Source organism: Ursus arctos, unplaced genomic scaffold (genome assembly GCF_023065955.2).
Source record: "Ursus arctos isolate Adak ecotype North America unplaced genomic scaffold, UrsArc2.0 scaffold_30, whole genome shotgun sequence".
Lineage (NCBI taxonomy): Eukaryota > Metazoa > Chordata > Mammalia > Carnivora > Ursidae > Ursus > Ursus arctos.
Window position 1 is genome coordinate 22,699,437 of NW_026622986.1, and position 18,075 is coordinate 22,717,511.

An 18,075-nucleotide genomic window follows, 5' to 3' on the forward strand; every position below is an offset into this window, starting at 1 on the left:
ATGGCCTCAACCCATATGAACAGCATTGGTTTCCAAAGAAAATCATACCATGACTGAGCTGACAGCAGAAATGCAGGGTTCAAGAAATGATCGCTATGTTTAGGGCTAATCTCTTACCTTGCAAGAGTGAGATGCAAATGAGTGAGATCACACAGTGACTATGGGCTGGGCAACAATCCCAACATTACTAGAAAAAGAATTACAATTTAGAGCCCTTCCCTCTCTGAGATTACCATTATTTCCCTGATTTGGTACCATACTAAAGTAGTGGCAAAAGTTTTTCAGGGATTTTGTAGGAAGTTACTGTAAGACCTACTTTGAACAGGTCCTTCTTCCAAACCAGTTGAAAACTGGGCTAAGCCTAATCCATTTGGTTTAGTTTTCTCCTTCCAGTAACTCGACTTGGCGTCTTTCTTTTTTCTTTATGAGGGTATTTCAACTTTCATCTGCTGGTTTTAATTTAACTTGTCATATTTCTATTTTTTTGTGCATGTGCCCAGAGGCCTTTGGGAAAAGGACACATTTTTTAATAAGTCAAAACAATAAAAACCAGAAAGGTCAACTTAAGTCAATTAGTCACGTTTTTAAACAATCTAAGTAGAAGACAAAAAATTCACTTCCAACCTTCAAGTTGTTCTCTTGAAGACTGCTAAGACTGGGAACAGATTAGGGCATTCCTGAACTGAGGGAATTGAAATGATCAAGGCCATGGGCATGTTGTAACTCACTGCCATGGTTAAGTAGGAGGCCTTTTTTACATAAGTCACACAGATGACAAAACATACTGGTACCCTAGGAACTCTAAATGCCCTAACTGGATTCCATGTACACAGATAAATTCTGCAAAAACTGAACTTCTCTAAGTCAATGGCCCCAAACAAGTCATAGGATTCCTTGTTTTCCAGATCTGGGTGAACACATATATGTGTGTGTGTGTGTGTGTGTGTGTGTGTGTATTCTTTTTAAGTTGTGGCATGAGTAGTCTGTTGTATTCTTTGGCTTCATGTCTGTATTCTTTGAGGAAAACTATCTCATAAAATCTTCCCCACCTTACCCTCACCCCCATTATTCTCTAAGCACACGTTCTTAGTTTTGCTCCTGGAGCTTACCAATTTATCCATTAATTTTCATGTTATCAGGTTGCTAGATCGTCTGCCACTTACCTCCTCACCAGATCATAAGCTCCATGAAGGGAAAAACTATCTCTTTAGCTCACAGTTATATATCCAGGGCTGGCACAGTGCCGAGGACATGGCTGGTGCTCACACTTGCTGAATGGTTAAAGAGAATAGAAAAACAAACCCCAACATCAAGTAGGCAAGTGAGGTTGAGTTGGACACAGCCCTTACCCGGATGACACAGAAATCTGATTTGGATTTTTCAGTTAGCTGGGAAAATAAAAAATATTATTTTTATGGGCAAATTCCTTCTTGCCATCCTTCATATCTGTCTTCTTCTTTTTTTTTTTTCTTTTTCACTTGACGATTTGCAAAGCCATTACAAGGAGAAAGATGGTGATGAATGTAGGAGAGATCAACTCAATATGGGGAAACTTTTTAATGAAAAAAAAAAGCCATCTAAGTGGTTGTGAGATGAAATCATTTTTCATGAGAAAATTCCATAGGATCACAGACACTAGAGGGCAGTCCTAGGCACTCTTGCAGTGTCTTGCAGACGCGGAATAAACACAGAAATGGAGCCTGAGGTTCAAAACACACTCCTATCAACAAATCAGATGCTGCAGCCTTCCCGTCCTCCTGCAACTGGAGGGTTTCCTCCGTGACTTCCCACCTACTGGAGGAGAGCTTCAGCGCCTCAGCTCAGTCCTTTCAGCCTCCAGAACTGTGAGGAGTACCTCTCTGGTTTTTATAAGCTACTACCCATTCTGTGGTATTTTGTTTTGGCAGTCCGAATGGACTAAGACAGCTGGCACGTGCACAGGTGGGGAAGAAAGCCTTGCTCCCCATTTTCAGTGACCCTCTTTCCCAAAGACTAGCATGGTACTGCCCTAAACCAGGTTAAGGTTTAACCTTACTGAAATTTAATAATAATAATAATAATAAGGCATAAGCTTATGTTTGGCACCGAACATAAGCTCTGGGGGAACTGGACTCCCCAGGTTCCACAGTCCAAGTTTACAGCTAAGATGTGAGTTCCCTGTGCCGCCCCCCACCCAGAAGTTTCCTTCAGGCACCTTGGCCAATAGTTATGTAAAAGGCCCACCTCACCAACCCAGCCAACGTGTGTAGGTTCTTCAGGATTCTGGAGCAAACTGGCCCTAACCGAAATCTGTAGATAATTCAAGATCCCAAGTATACCTTCAGGTGCCCCTGGGCATTTGCCTCTCAGGAAGATTTATCCCCCAATGTCGAGGATTTAAAAGAGCATTATTTTCCTTAGTTACCTTCCCTTTAGAGGAAGACTTGTTTTATTTATTTTTATTTTTGTTTGAAGCAGAGCTGTATTTAAAAGGCTCATTCTAAAAAGAGATCAAGTCAGAGTCTGTTTTTGACTAGTGGGAATTTTCCTGCAGCTAAACTAACTGTTGGCTGTGTTTGAACATCTGCCAACACGGGGCCACGTCTGCAGCACTTGTAACTCAAAAGTGGCTAATAAAATCATGAGGGGAAATCACAAAAGAGAATTACAAACAAAATTATCAAAAAGACAAAAAAATGATTTTTCTGTAATAAGGGTCACTCTCCAGGTACCAGAATAGTAAATTTGCAGACATAAGCTTATTTTAGCAGCAACGCTTGACGGATTTAAAAGTTTGCCCTCAGTAAGTTTAACCCACCAGTTTCTACTAATCAGTTGTTTCTAATAATGCAGAAAAACTGAGCATAGTTGAGCAAAAGAAAAACCCAAGATCATCTCAATTGCCCAAAATACAAGGTGAAATTGAAAAACTACCTTTCATTTTTGGTGTATTCATTTTTAAAGCTACTGGAACCTTCAAGAACACACTGTGTTTACATTGGCTTATTTTGTAAATGGTTTAATTAACATAATGAAAATATGGTTGTATGAATGAAGCAGTCATGTTGGGACTCTCCCACCTCTTGATTTGTAGGTAGGATCACATTTTATCATCTAGAGAAACAGATTTAAACATAGTAGGAATAACACTTGCTTATTAAGTCACAGATGTATTTGGTCTTCTGTTAAAAAGTAGGCACTAATGGTTAAATGTTACAGCATCTCTATTTTTAAGTATTCAGTACATGGCTGCAACCCAGAGATCATTTTTTCCTGTGGTGCTTTTTACTTATTTATTTTTGGAGAGTTTGGGCCAAATCTGTTCCATCTTTGACCTTTGGGTTCTTTTCTTTTTAGGGAAACAACGATGTATACCTTTCCCAGTATTAAACATACACACAAACTCACATGCATGATAAACAATTCCCAGGCTTGCTTTTCTGACAAATAAATCAGTGCTAGTAGATCTTTAAAATGTCAAACTTCTCATTCAGCATGAGACCTGTCACTGTCCATGTGTTTCTTTGACAGCACCCTAGGCCTTACTGATTGGCACGGTTCCCATATGTCAGAATAGTGAAATGTACAAGACACCTATTCAGACCTATCCTGTCCCTGTAATTATTGCAGGGTTTTCTACCCCCCCCCCCCCCGCCCCCCATGGCTGGCTTCTACAGAGATTTACTACTCTCTCAGGCTGCTGGCCTCCCAGGGAGGTGAAAGAGCTTCAAGTTAGTTTGCTTTCCCTCCACTCTTTCAATACCAAGGTGCCACCAAACCTTGTTCCAAGACCTCTTGGAGAAGTACACAGATGCTTTATGCCACCTCTCAATCACTCCTCACAGGCATGCCCAAAGGGTCAGCCCAGCATAGCTTGCTAATTCTAGAAAGGTGACTGCTCATTATTATCAGAACTTTAAAAAATGTTCTCATAGACCTCATAGCATGAGGCACTGGTTTTGATATCTGACAGCCCTGGGTTCGCCTTATACTATTTCTTTGCTCTATAAATATGGATATTATTGCATTTCTCCAAACCTCAATACACTCATCTGTGGAGTGGAAAGGGATGCCATTAAGAATATAAGCTTATTGTGTAAGTTAAGAACAAGTGTGTATTAGAAAAGAGGAACAGTACATGTACCCAATTGTGTGGCCATAAATAGAATTATTTTTCCCTACTTACTCTATTTTGAATAAAAGGATAAAGAATACACTGGAAATACTGCAAAGCAAGGGAGTACAAAAGGGAATACCCTGGTGATGTGTTGCCCCATAGGAATCAAAGCATTTTATACTGTATAGCAACTTCCTCCCAGTAAGTCAGTATGGGGGCCAAGCACACGTCCAAGACAATGTAACTACTTTCTACCTATTTAGGTATTCTTTTCCTACTTAAGACTTGCCTGCAATATGAGGAATTTCCAAATTTCAACATGCCAGTGTCAGCAAGCCATCAAGTCGAGGTTATCCCCTAGTCTCCATGTCAGCAACTGCTCTGAATGTGCCCATGTGTATGTTGCATATGAATTAGTCATTGAAATTTACTACAGAGAACATCACTTTTATTAACATTGTAACCTAACCAGAGTCCCAGACTCCATGTCCAACACAAATGGACTTTTGGACTGAGAAAAAAGTTTTCTACCATCTACTCTTAAGTCCTTGTCTGGGAAAGGAGTAACCAGTTAGGAAATTATCCAGATGTGATGATTTGCCAGGTAATCCAATAGCTTATTGATTTTTTTACCATTTTTACAGGGATAAGGCAAGCAAAAATAAAGACATAAAATTCAAATCAATTTACCAAGTGAGGTCTGATGTGAGAGAGATGAGAAAGTCCAGCTCTTCAGTGGGTTCAGAGTTTTCCTGTGGATAGACTCCCAAATTTGCACTGCCAGACTGACCACTGCCGGAAATGTATGCTTCCAGAGCCTCTAGGGCTGCCAGAATCAACTCAGACTCAACAAGTCCAGCAGCTGACTCACCACGGGCCTCCCATCCTCTCCTTGCCCATGGCTACTGTTTGTATTCTTCTCTTCTAACTGGATACCTTCACACTCACCTTGGACGCTCCTTCACTTTCATACTGCCATTAATCCTCTGACCTTTGTCCCTTCTCATTGACCCGGTGGCTTTCCATTCCCTACTTTCTGTGAATCAGGTCAAGGTCCTCATCACCCAATGCATCTGGGCGATAGCTTCTTGGCTTTCCCTTGCTTCTAACAATTGCTCCCCACCCCCCACCTCCTTGCCAGCAAATGTTTGGAGTCCCTGTGGGCTTGTCATGCCTCTGCTCTAGAACTGGCTCTCTCAGCCTCAATAAATGTTCTTGTTACTAAGATCCTCTGTCTCGGGAGATCCATCCCTATTTCCTGCCACTCCCTAACCCACTCTTCCATTCTATCCCTTATACAAGTCTTTCCTCTCATCCTGGCGTCAGTGATACTTTCCCTCAACGTTTCTATCCATAATGCCTAAATCCAAGCCTCCTATTCCAATTCCAGCCCAAGTCTACATCTGCCACCAACTCGCCTTAAAATATTTTGGAAACTGCTTACCTTTCCTGTCTCTACCCTCCCTTGCTATTTAGCTCCAGCCTTCACCCCACCCCCCAGGTTAACCCTTAATTACTCTGTTTCTGCATTAAGCCTGTTTCCCCATAAGCGCGTGTGATGTGAGGATCTATACCATTCTTCTTCATCCTACTCATTCTTCAGTCCCTGCCCCAAGCAGAAGACACAGAAAGAGATCTATAGTACCCCTGAACTGGAAATGAAGTTTGGACTCCTATAGATTGCAACCTACACCTTCTACTCCCGCTGAGGGTAAATCATTAATTCGAACATTTCTAACTTCACTACTCTTCATCACAATTACACAGGGCCTCGGAAGATTTAGTACCAAGGCATTCACATGCCCCACGTGCCTTTGAGAAAGACCTCAATAAAGTTTTTGTTTACCAGTTACCCCTGCAGGGGGCGGTGGGGGGGTGGAAGAGAGTATTGTCGGATGTAAACCCTCAGCCACTGAGGAACACACGCATGGACCCTGAGGGGTCATCAGGCTGCAGAGATGATGCAAGAAACTCGGCTTTATCTCCCTTCGTGGTGGGGTACGCTTTCACATTCTTCCATTTGGGAGAAACTAGAGCATACTCTCTTCCCATGTGCGGGGCATAGCTCCCAAAAGCAATGGCCTGAACTGGCATGTGCAAGATTCAGATCGTCCCTGAGATGTGACTGCAGTATATATAGCCCGGCGGCCGAAGCAGGCTCCAGGCGCCGGCCTCCAGGAGGGGCGCGGGCGGCGGGGAGTCTCCCGGGCTCCCGCCCGCAGCCCGCGGACCCGCCGCTAGGAGGCGCCGTGGGCGCGCCGGGCCCCCTCCCGCTGCCAGGGGAGGGCTGGCATCCCCTCGGCCAGCCCCTGAGCCGGCCGGGGAGCAGGCGGGGAGCAGACCGCAGAGGACGCGCCGCGGAGCGCCGGGCGCTGTCACCGCGGACGCGCCGCGTGCAACGATCCAGGACGCGGGCATCTGGGCACCGCTACACGCCGCCCCCGCGAAGGAGCCGGGCGGGTGTCTTGGGCTCCCTCTCTCCGGTGAGCACCCGCCGGGGCTGAGAGCGATGTCCGCCGGGGCCGGCCGCGGTCCCCGGGGCAGCCGGGCGCAGCCGCTCGCGCCCCTCTGGTGCTTCTCGGCCGCGCTGGGCATGCTGTGGACCCCCGCCTCGCAGGCGTTCAACTTGGACGTGGACAAACTCACGGTGTACAGCGGCCCTGAGGGCAGCTACTTCGGCTACGCGGTGGACTTCCATATACCTGCCGCTCGCACGTAAGTCGCCCAGCGCAGGGAATTCGCGCGCGGGGGCGAACCCGGCCACAGGTTGGTTCCCTGCCCGCCTGCCGGGGGACCCGCGCCGGTCCCCGCAGCCCGATGGAAGGAGATTCCTGAGATTCCATCCCGCTGCGCACTTGGGGTCCCGTCCGGCTCCCCCGCCTCTTGTCCCCCTTCCATGCTAGATGTGCCTTGTGAACTTCGAACTAAACACATGCCACTTGCATAGAGGACGCAAGTCCTGGGGAGCTCCCAGGACTCGAGCAAAGACTCGAGCATCATACAAAGGGGAGAACGGGACCGAACAGACTCAAGCCAGTTAAAACAACGGACCACAACACGGTCTGTTTATGCATAGCCCGTAACAATTAAGTGTCTGGGCGCAAGTGCTGTCTGCTACAAGCAGCTGGGCTCTGTCCTTTGCTATTTTTTCCCCTCTTCTCTCATCTCACTGTATACATAGCTCCACCTAGAGAGGAATTAGGACTATTTGCACGCTCTTCAAAACCAGGTTTCAGACGCCCGCAGGTTTCCAACAGGAAATCAAGTTTGACAGTCGGTCTCCATCATAAATACGTTTCTGCCCCCGACCCCCACCCTAGTCTCAGTGAGCACGCCGCTACCGAGACTGCATCGCATGCCCACGCTTTTATGATTCCCAAAGAGTGATTTTCTCCAACCCTTTCGCAGAGCGAGTGTCTTGGTGGGGGCGCCCAAAGCCAACACCAGCCAGCCAGACATCGTGGAAGGGGGAGCCGTCTATTACTGTCCTTGGCCCGCCGAGGGGTCTGCGCAGTGCAAGCAGATACCGTTTGACAACACCAGTAAGTGATATTTGTCATTCTCAACGGTGGGTCCTGGTTTCGAAGAACCAGAGCCATCCTGGAGTTAACTCCCACTTTGTTTGTACTCATTTGGCCTGTCTGATGAGTCTGTGTTGTGGGCTGTTCAGGTCCCTAGAGAAATCAGCTTAAGCCTGAGTGAAGGCGAGGAAAATGTCCCATGAACCCCAGAGAGGGAACCTTGGTATTTTGATCTTGAGTATTTGGATGCGTCCTAGTTACTCTGTTTCCTTACTGTCCCAAGATGAGCATTTTCAGGCTGAGTGGATGCTTTGAAGAAATACAAATGTTCCACCCTAACCGTGATTATGGAGTTTGGTTGCTTCCCAAGGACAAATCAAGGAAAAGACCGATCCTTAGCATTTTCAGTGCCCAAACTCTGGAGGCAAGATTCAGCCTCTATAGACCCAGACATCACTCCATGTTGCTGTTTAATTCTTTACAGAAAGAAAGAATTTTCTTTCAAAATATTGGACACTGGATGCAAACTAGTACAGGCAGAGTGTGGATGGATTACATTCATTTCCAAAATCCCTAGACAGATGTTTCTTATTTAATTAAAGGGAAAATACATTTTAACCAATTCAGGCTGGTTAGGTTTCCTCTCGTGTTTTCTCTTTGGGTCCTGAGAAAATAATTTTACCGTAATGCTTTCGAAAACATTAACACTGAATGTTTTAATTTGTACCTCTAAAACTTTGTGAATTCAAAAGGTATACATTATCAGAAACCAAATATCTCTTCTCAGATAAATGTGAACTCAAATAATGTTCTTTGATGATCAGTCATTTAAAATACCTTTTGCCCCACGTTTTTATGACATCATTCTTCATCATTGTTACATTAATGTGCGTTTAGAATGTATGTAGAAGATCCATTTTCACAGCATTTTGATGAAATTGGATGGGTGGTATTTACCTGTTACTTTATCCAATTTGCAACTTTCTATTTTAAAAAAGAAAATAATTTCCATTCTATCAATATGGAAACCATTTCAAAGAAAAAAAAATCCTATGCAAGGCTTACCTTGAATTATGACCAAATTAGGAAAATACTTCATAAAAGCATTTTCCAATTATGTTTTTCATATGTATCTATATGTAGTCACAATAGCTCATTTACCATTTTATTAAGTAACTCAGTTACTTTGTACCAATTTTTATAAGCTTTTACTTTTAAATGTATTAGAAATTAGACAAATTAAGTCACTTGATGTTAATTTGTAAAAGAAATCTTTTAACTAGTTGTTTAATTGGGATTTTAAATGCTTCTGAGTACTGACCTACCTCTAGTTTGAGAATAAATTTTCTAAAATGGCTTTTTAAAATAATCCATATCAAAACCATTTGTATTTTTAAAAGTCTCTGAAACTTGAGCCTTGATAAATAAAAAATAAATCAATAGTATTATTTGAATTTAAGTTAAGGGAAATAAGTATTTACATTTTAAGATATGTTCTTGTATTTTTACCAAGAAGCAATCTATAGTCATGGACATGAATTTTATAACCTGCTAGAACATTCCTACAACATACCAAATCAGGATCTGGTTAGTATATTTTTCCTTTGATAAAAGAAGAGCCGATGTCTGCCCAGATAAGTCACATTTGAATACCTTTCTAAGTACTAATCCCAGTAGATGTCATGGTTCAACAGAGGAAAACCAGAGAAACAGACATCAATATGAAATTTTAAAAAACTGAACGCTCCCAACCAAAAAAACTTCCAATGCTAAATTACAATAGGTACATTTTCCAAAAGTTCCTTCTAGAGCAACTGTTTGGAGATTTGAATTCACTTTCCCATGGAGAACTAATGCTGCAAGATTGTGCTTTGGTTTCCAGAACAGCCCACAGGAATGCACTTAACCCTTATTGTAGCTGGATTATATTTGTAGTGAAACAGTAGGGGCCAAACCAGCACAGTTTTAGCAATTAAATAAATAGAAAAATAAAAAGAATGTCGAGAAAAGATCAGTGTTACTTGGACAAAGAGTCAGGGGTGACTGGCATCCCTTCTGTGCAAGTTCTGAGGAAGACATCTGGATATCTCAAAAGGCTCTAGAGACAAATGCTGCTGGTTCTATGCTATATCTTATTTGACTTCTAAATGAATGGAGGTTTTTTGGATTTTTGGGGGGGTATACAGATGTCCTCGTCCTATTATACTTAGCAACCATAATTGTAGTGATTTGAGGATTCATAAATGGAACAAAATAAGGGGAAGAAACGGGGAGGGAGATAGATGTTCCTGAAATGATTGAACGAAAAATGAAGATAAAAAAGAAACAAGGCAGAGGAAGTCACACGTTTGTGAGAAATGAATGGTCCGCGATGGAATGAATGAAGCAGTGAGCTGTGAAAGTTTGGGGGAGTCCCACTGAGAAGAGTCTTTGAGAAAGAAAGTTCCCCATATTAGCCATCAGGGGGTACCGTGGGCCCAGGAACCTTGGTTGCTGTTGGGAATGGCCTGGGAATGGTGGGGCAAAAGGAATCCGAGGACCCCAGGGCTCCATGTTGGCTACTGAGTGAGTGCTAGCCTGTCGCACATCATTTCTACCGATTTCTTTATCCAGGCGCCCCAGACAATGGAACTGCCAGTGGTTGCCATTTGCTGCGAAGCTGGGAGAGAGAGGAGGGGCAGCGGGAATCAGTATAGCTCTCTGCAGTTTGAGTCCCTGTTCTTTGGGCACGTGTGATCTTGGAACCAAAGATGAAAGGCAGAAACACAGGTGTTGCTGACTCCGGGTCTGGCAGTCAGTATTACCACATGCTTGACATTTACTGATCACCTACTACGTACCAGTCACTTATACACCTTACTTCTAACCCATAAAACACATTTTATGAAGAAGGAAACTGACATCAAAGGTGTTAAAAAAGTTACATGCAAGACCACACCATGGTATGCAGTAGATGCAGGGCTGGAAAAAAAGTCCACCTGCAACACAGCCTGCCTCTTCCCCCTGCCTCCTTCCAGGAATGGGAGAGGACTGGTCCTAATAGGGTGCAAATTCAGGGCTGGAGCCTATGGAGCTGACACACTGCTTGCCCTGCCTTCCCCGCCTCCATTCATTCCCTCGGCCTCCAATTACCTTCACAAATTCCAATTAAAATGATCTTCCAGAGAAGATCTAGAAGGAAGAAGCAGTTTGGGTCGAGGGTTGTGGAAAGCAGAGGTCATAGAAGAAGGCTTTGTCTTGATAAGAATGGTGGGTTGTCCATGTCCCTGGTTTGCCACAGCACCTCGCAGCGTCCTGTGGCCCCTCAGCATCCCCAGGCAGCGACCTCCTGTCTTAATCTCTGCCCCTTGGCAGCCATGTACAGTTTTCCCAGAAGAGGAAGAAAATTTCTCTGCTTGACAAAGTAGTGAACCGATGTTCACATAACAAAGCGTGAGGTCTCAGGCGTAGATACGTATTATATTGCAAATATTCCTCTGAAAAGATAGTCGTGACTTCTCCTGGCTTTCTCTCTGTCTGGCTTTACTATTAACGTCTGAATTCAAGTAAATTTGACCTTTTAATGACATTGTTTCAACTTGCTCAGGCCCCTGGGGCATCTACAATTTAGTGTTCACGGTGGTAACCTAACAAACTCTCTCAACCTAGGCATTGAAGGAGACTGGCCTATAATTTCGTCCCCGAATCTGGTTGTGATCTTGAACTTCAGTTGTAAGGTCAACTGCCTTTTTTTTTTTTTAAACTTCCATTTAGTTTGCTTTTTTTCATTAAATGATCATTTTATTTTTACCTTATCATGTAACCTGGATTTTAAAAATTACTTCTCATCATAAATGAAAAACCAGGAAGCCAGGAGTAGCCTAGCACTTCAAATGCATGAATACTATTAAAATCTGTGGTCCTTTCAAGTACGGAGGAAGGAAACCTTAGGGAAGCATATGGCAGTGGGGGAGGTGCAAAGTGCAAAGAGTAGATAATTTTCCTGCTCTGTACAAAATCAAGTGGTTGCAAAAAAGCATTTCTCTCATCTCCCTTCTGTCTTTCCCTCTTACTTCACTTGAATAAAATTCCCCCTTCACCAAATTGATTTCTTTCACTTTTGCCTCAGGAACTGTCTAAACTGTGCCCCGTGTCTTAAACAATTTAAAACATCACATCTGCCAAATTCATGCCTCTCCTTTCTAAATCTACTCCAAGGTTCATTTCATCTTTTTCCTACATTTTCCAAACCCACGTGTGGAGTAAATAAAACTGCTAGATTACAGCCCTCCTGCTTAAAGGGGGAGGGATGAAACCAAATGAATTGAACCTCATCTTCAGAATGATGAAGGGCAAATTGCAACAATACTAGCAAAGACACAGTGTGCAAATATCTGATTATTTTAAATTTTTTTTAAGATTTTATTTATTTATTCGACAGAGATAGAGACAGCCAGAGAGAGAGGGAACACAAGTAGGAGGAGTGGGAGAGGAAGAAGCAAGCTCATAGCAGAGGAGCCTGATGTGGGGCTCGATCCCATAATGCCAGGATCACGCCCTGAGCTAAAGGCAGACGCTTAACCGCTGTGCCACCCAGGCGCCCCTCTGATTATTTTAAATACACAAATGAAACATTTTGAGGAGAAAGATAATGGCATGTGCTAATTAATAATGATAATCATCAGTAATGGTGAGGCAAGACAGCAGGGAACCACTGGCAATTAGGGACCCACATAAAGAATGAACAGGAAGAAGTGGGCAGTATCATTGAGATTTGGAAGTCATCTGAGAAAAAGTACTAGAATTTGCCTGGCCTTAATTTAGTATCTTTGCGTTTAAAACAACAACAACAAAACGAAACCCTAAAACCGAAGACAGTTTGGTCAGGATATTTCAAAGCTCTGAAATGGTAAGATTTTTGTTAGAATTGTGTTCTAGCTCGGGGACCGGAAGCCTTTGTGTTGGGGGTCTGTTTTATTTTGTGTTAAGTGAGCCCACAATAAGAAGCAGCTTAAAGCATCTGGCGCTGTGACTGGTACAAGGGTTGCTTTTTGATAATATTGGGTGTGCCCTTTTTCTCATATGAGGGTTGGGAAACATATTGGTCGCATAAGTCTTGCTTTTTCCAACTTCCTCAGAAAGAAATCAGGTTTTGTTCAGGAACAAAGAGAAGAAAAATGTAGGTCAGAACTATCAAGTAAATGACAGAGGAAATAACACAAATGGGACAGAACTCATGGACAGCAGAAATCTGGGCTTTGAGAAGTTGAATTGAAAGTGGAAAAGGGGGGGAGGCAGCCCCAATAGAAGCTGCTCTATGAAGAATTCATAATGTAGTAAATAGTAGAAGTGCTGCTAATCAGAAAAATAGAGATATACATGTATATTCATTGCTGACCCCACTGAATCACTGAGGGTGGTTTCGCTGGATGGCTCACTTCTTCTGGAAGCAACTCATGATGGCTACCATGCCCGACATGCTGCCCGGGCAGATGCAACCAACATCCTTAAGCTTCTCCCAAATGGCTCGGACTTCCACGCGACAGAACGCAACCGAGTCCTGACATGAGAAGGGAGCAGGCAGTGGTCCCTACAGCACATAGCAGCCAAGGAAGCAATTAGAAAAAGGAAGTCCTTGAAACTCTAACTAGAAATGGGAAACAGATCTGTTCAACGGCTCGTTGAGTAGTAGCGTAAGCATTAGACGCCTGTTGCCTAATCTGAAAAATTCTTTCAAGACCCTAGAGGTCTGTGTGATGGAACAGGCTTCCAGGCTCTTGGCAGGAAGAGCCCGTGTGGTAGCTGCAGCGTTCTGGGAGAAAGGTAGGAAGTTGTCTTAAAATTATTCGGAAAGCAGAAAAAAGCACTTGGACGTATAAGGTGACCGGTGGAGGTGTGTGCATTCAAACTTTACCTGTTGTGTATAAAAAGCCCTGTGTCTGTGCACTGTGTTGATGAAGAGGGTTGCCAATCTTATCAAAAAAGTTTCGATCAGGGGGCGCCTGGGTGGCACAGCGGTTAAGCGTCTGCCTTCGGCTCAGGGCGTGATCCCGGCGTTATGGGATCGAGCCCCACATCAGGCTCCTCCGCTAGGAGCCTGCTTCTTCCTCTCCCACTCCCCCTGCTTGTGTTCCCTCTCTCGCTGGCTGTCTCTGTCCTGTCGAATAAATAAATAAAATCTTAAAAAAAAAAAAAAGTTTCGATCAGTTGTGCCCTGACTGACACCATCCAGATACACAAACACAGATTTTTGAGGAAGAGAGAAGACTAATTATTGATCCTATTAAAAGCACTCACCTAGAAAATAATCTTTAATTTTCGAAATCCAATTTAATTATATCCTTACAAAAACATATTTAATACATCAAGCAAGGTGCACCTATGTAATGAAACCCTAAAGTAGATTTAAAATAATTTTAATTCTATTATGGCTATTTAAGGTACATTAGCAAATCACGATTCACCAGTAGGTGATTTATACTTAAAATAATCTACCTAATACACCGGTGTTATTCCATTGGGCTTTAGCCAGGCAGCTCCCACAGCAGTTTGAAAGAAATAGGGCTAAATATCAGTCCTGCAGACTGATCAGTTGCTGGATCTCTGATATTTTGTATATGGCCCCCAAATTTTCTAGATCCATAAACATTGGTAAAAGTAACCATTTACCATTTTAATTGTTTTTAGTAGAAACAAGGCATTGATTACAAATAAATCTTTATAAAAATGCCAGGCATTGGGGGTGGGAGGGAGGTGTTGACTCCAAAGGGGCAGAACAAGGGAGTTTGGGGAACAGGGGCTGAGCCCATGATGGAACTTGCTGTGTCTTGATTGTGCTGGTGGATACACGGCTGTGTGTATTTCTCCAAACCCAAAGAACTATGCATTACCAAGAGTGACTCCTACTGATTGTAAATGGAAAAGAAAAGGAGAAAGAAAATCTTTATGAAGAATGTTAGAGAGTTGTGTATTCGATGTGGGGCTTCAATTTGGTTTTGTGGCCATCACTATGAGCATGTTGTCTTTAAGCTCCTGGACGATGGGAAGGTCTGATTTAACAGTAACTGGCTGCATAGGGAAACACATATAACCTTAGGCTGCTGCCTCTAAACAAGGGGAAACAATCGGTCAGATGATCAGGCAGGACCTTCTTTATCATTCTTTGACTAAAGGATTATATGTTCAGAGAATGTTTGGCAAGAGAACTGTGAATGAAAACATGGTGAGTAAGAATAAGTCTTTGCAGTGAGGCATCATACTTGTGTAATATTATCCTTACTGAAATTCAGGCATGGGACCTTCGTTGGTAGTCTTTAAACTAAGGAGATGTCACTTCAAACACTTACTGTAGTTGTCACAATCAGTGGAACTACCCTCAGGGCATGTACACATTAACATTCGTTCAATTTTATTCCTTACCTCTGATACCTGACATGAGGACACAGATTTGTATATGATATTGCAAAAGCCTCTGCATGCACCTGCCCTGCTTTCCGGGAAGTGTAGAGATTAGAGAGGCACACACCATTGCTACAGAGACAGGTTTATGCAGGGCCACGCCCAGCCCCCCTCATGCGCAGCGTCTCCCCACAGGTGTAGGGGATGAAGCCAACTCCCCGCAGTCAGGTTATGGCTCCATGTCACATGTGTCTCGGTTGTTATCCCCTATGATTCGTCCAGGTGTCTCTAGCTTGCCACACCGCTTACACAACTTACGCCTTTAGCACGATACGTCGCAGCACTGGGTGTCTCTCAAAGGTGTATTACATATACACACATGTCCCTGCTCTCCCTGGGCCCGTGACCTCAACCATCCAGAACATCTTCTGTCCCAGTAATGCTTTTCATGTACTTCTGGTTTCTTTCTTCCTGCCATTCCCAATGGGAAATATGTTTTAGACCTTAATTCTGAAGTTGTTGCCAATCCTTTTTAGAAGAAAGGAGGCATAAACACTAAAAAAGTAATGTTTTTAAATATCCTCAATATGAGTAGTCAAGCCAATTATGGCCTAATCACTATGGGAAAATGGTTTTGTTTAATGTTAAGAGAAAAACATAAAATTCAAAATTATATCTAGACCTGTCAAAGAGTACAGGAAGGGATATGTGATGAGAGGCTGGCTTTGGGACATGTGATTAAAATCAGATTCTTCTTCTTATTTTTTTAATGCTTTTTTTTTTTTACTTCATTTTCAAAACCATGAACAAGTATTGATTTATGATCAGGGAAAATAGTGGTAAAAATAAACATGCAAAAATTTCTAAATGAAGTTATCGAGTTCACTGAAGGGTTGTGAAGATTGAGTATAAATGGTAGAGTAGTTTAAAAATGCACTATTTTTGTATGGGTACTTATGTTTCCAAATATTGAACACCAAGGATGTTTTCGGTAACAATTGTATGTGTAAAAATAAGAAGATGCAGAAGTATTGCCTGGTTCATTTTCGACAGGCCCTGATTCAATAGAAATATAGACTTGATGGTCTGCCATGACAATTTCTAGAGCACTGTACAAGAAGGGGCCACTCATGGAGGCAGACCACTGTACAGATCCTACCAATTCAAATGCTAATTTCACCTGGAAACACCCTCACAGACATCTCCAGAAATAATGTTCAGTCAAATATCTTAAGTCAGTCAAGTTGACACATAAAATTAACCATCATACCCCTCTCTAAGACTCACAATGCATGTTCACCTAGGAAGGGCACTGAGATTTCATGAACTGAGGAAACCCACTGGGTTCATAGGAGAGAACATTTATTGGCAGTCACCATTTATCTTCACATTTCTTGGGCCAAAACATACCCAGGTATTACTGTAGTAACAAGTGAGTCCAAATCCCTGGTTTCAAACAACCCAGGTGTACTGCTTGCTCACATTGTATGTTTAATATGAGTTGGTAAGGGGGCTCTGTTTGTTCAAGTCACCCAAGGATGCAGGCCAACGGAGGCTTCTTATTGACGTGTGCTTTCAAGATCACCTCAACTGTAAAGGCAGGTGGAAAACCGCACATCGTCTGTGAAAGCTTCTGCCTAGAATTGACATTTACCACTTCTCCTCGCATTTGGTAGGCCAAAGCGGGCCAACTTATTTCACACTTTTTTTTTTATCCACACCTAACAAAATTGTATCTATAGCCTTTAAAAGAAGATCAGATAAGAAATGCAATAAAAGCAGTTGTCTTTGAAAAATGTGATTAAAACTCGTTTTTCTTCTGTCCCTAATGGATCTATTTTGTAGGACCTATTTTGGGGACACTGAAATGGTTCTTTGGGACTATAGTCCCAACCCTCACACTTAGGGTAGAGAACGGATACATGCAAGGAAATGAAGGTGTTTCTGTCAGCAGATACAAAGATATGAGCAAAACTTTATGCCAAAAATCAGTCCTTAACCTGATCCACTTGGATTCCATTCTCTACCACAAATATTGTCTGGGAAGACTGAATGCCCTTCATCCTTTCAGTCAGGCTCCTTGGGGGACATGCTATTCAATCATAATGTCTTTATCCCCTCAACGTACCTTTCAGTAAATTTTAACTTACCTTACTTATGAAAATATTATCTTAAGGCAACAATGGAGTTGAAATTAAGGCTTCATGTTAGCAAACAATAAAATCAAATTTCAGTGACCAGAGGACTGTTAGTAACTTTCAACAAGCAGATACTGTTCTAAACAGTTCTGAACAGAGCTCAAGGCCTTACTGACTCCTGTGGGGTTTACAGCGTATAGCCAGTGACAGACAAACTGAGAAAAAGGAAGGCAAGACCAAAGGAACAAAGATGGTGTGTGTGTGCACAGCCATATATTTATTTTAGATTGGGTGGATATTCTTTTCCTGCTGCTGCTGTAACAAATTACAACACACTTAGTGACTTTAAACCACACAAACTGATTCTCTTCCAGTTTTGGAAGCCAACTGAAAATAGGTCTGACTGAACTAAAATCAAGGTGTTGGCAGAGTTGTATTCCTGCTGGACGCTCTGAGGGAAGAATCTACTTCCTTGCTCTTTCCAGTTTCCAGAGATTTGCCCACATTCCTTGGTTCATAGCCCTCCTGCATTTTCAAAACCAGCAATGTCAGGCTGAGTCATTCTCCCACTGTCATGTTGCTTGCCTTCCTTTCCTGCCTCCATCTTCCACTCTAAAGGATCCTTGTTACAGGCACCTGGGTGGCTCAGTTAGTTAAGCATCTACCTTCAGTTCAGGTCATGATCCCAGGGTCCTGGAATCAAGTCCCATGTCAGGCTCCCTGCTAGGAGCCTGCTTCTCCCTCTGCTCCTCCCCCCTGCTCATTTCTCTGTCTATCTCTATCAAAGTTAAATAAATAAAATATTTTAAAAAAAGAAGAAAAGAAAGTATCCTTGTTATGACAGTGGTCCCACCTGGATAATCTCCTTACCTTAAGGTCAGCTGATTAGCAACCTTAATTCCCCTTTGCCATGCCACCTAAAATATTTACAGGTTTGGGGGTG

At 42.9% G+C, this 18,075-nt stretch overlaps 1 protein-coding gene across 2 annotated transcripts in view; it reads left to right on the plus strand.

Moving 5' to 3' along the window:
- Window positions 1–6,390: 6,390 nt before the first annotated feature.
- The window catches only part of ITGA8 (integrin subunit alpha 8), a 172,566-nt gene continuing 160,881 nt past the window's right edge, over window positions 6,391–18,075 (plus strand). For both annotated transcript variants that reach the window (XM_026479018.4, XM_026479019.4), the window contains exons 1-2: window positions 6,391–6,811; window positions 7,505–7,638. In XM_026479018.4, the coding sequence (XP_026334803.2) occupies window positions 6,606–6,811; window positions 7,505–7,638 (340 nt within the window). In that variant the 5' untranslated portion in view covers window positions 6,391–6,605. The remainder of the gene's footprint in view (window positions 6,812–7,504; window positions 7,639–18,075) is intronic.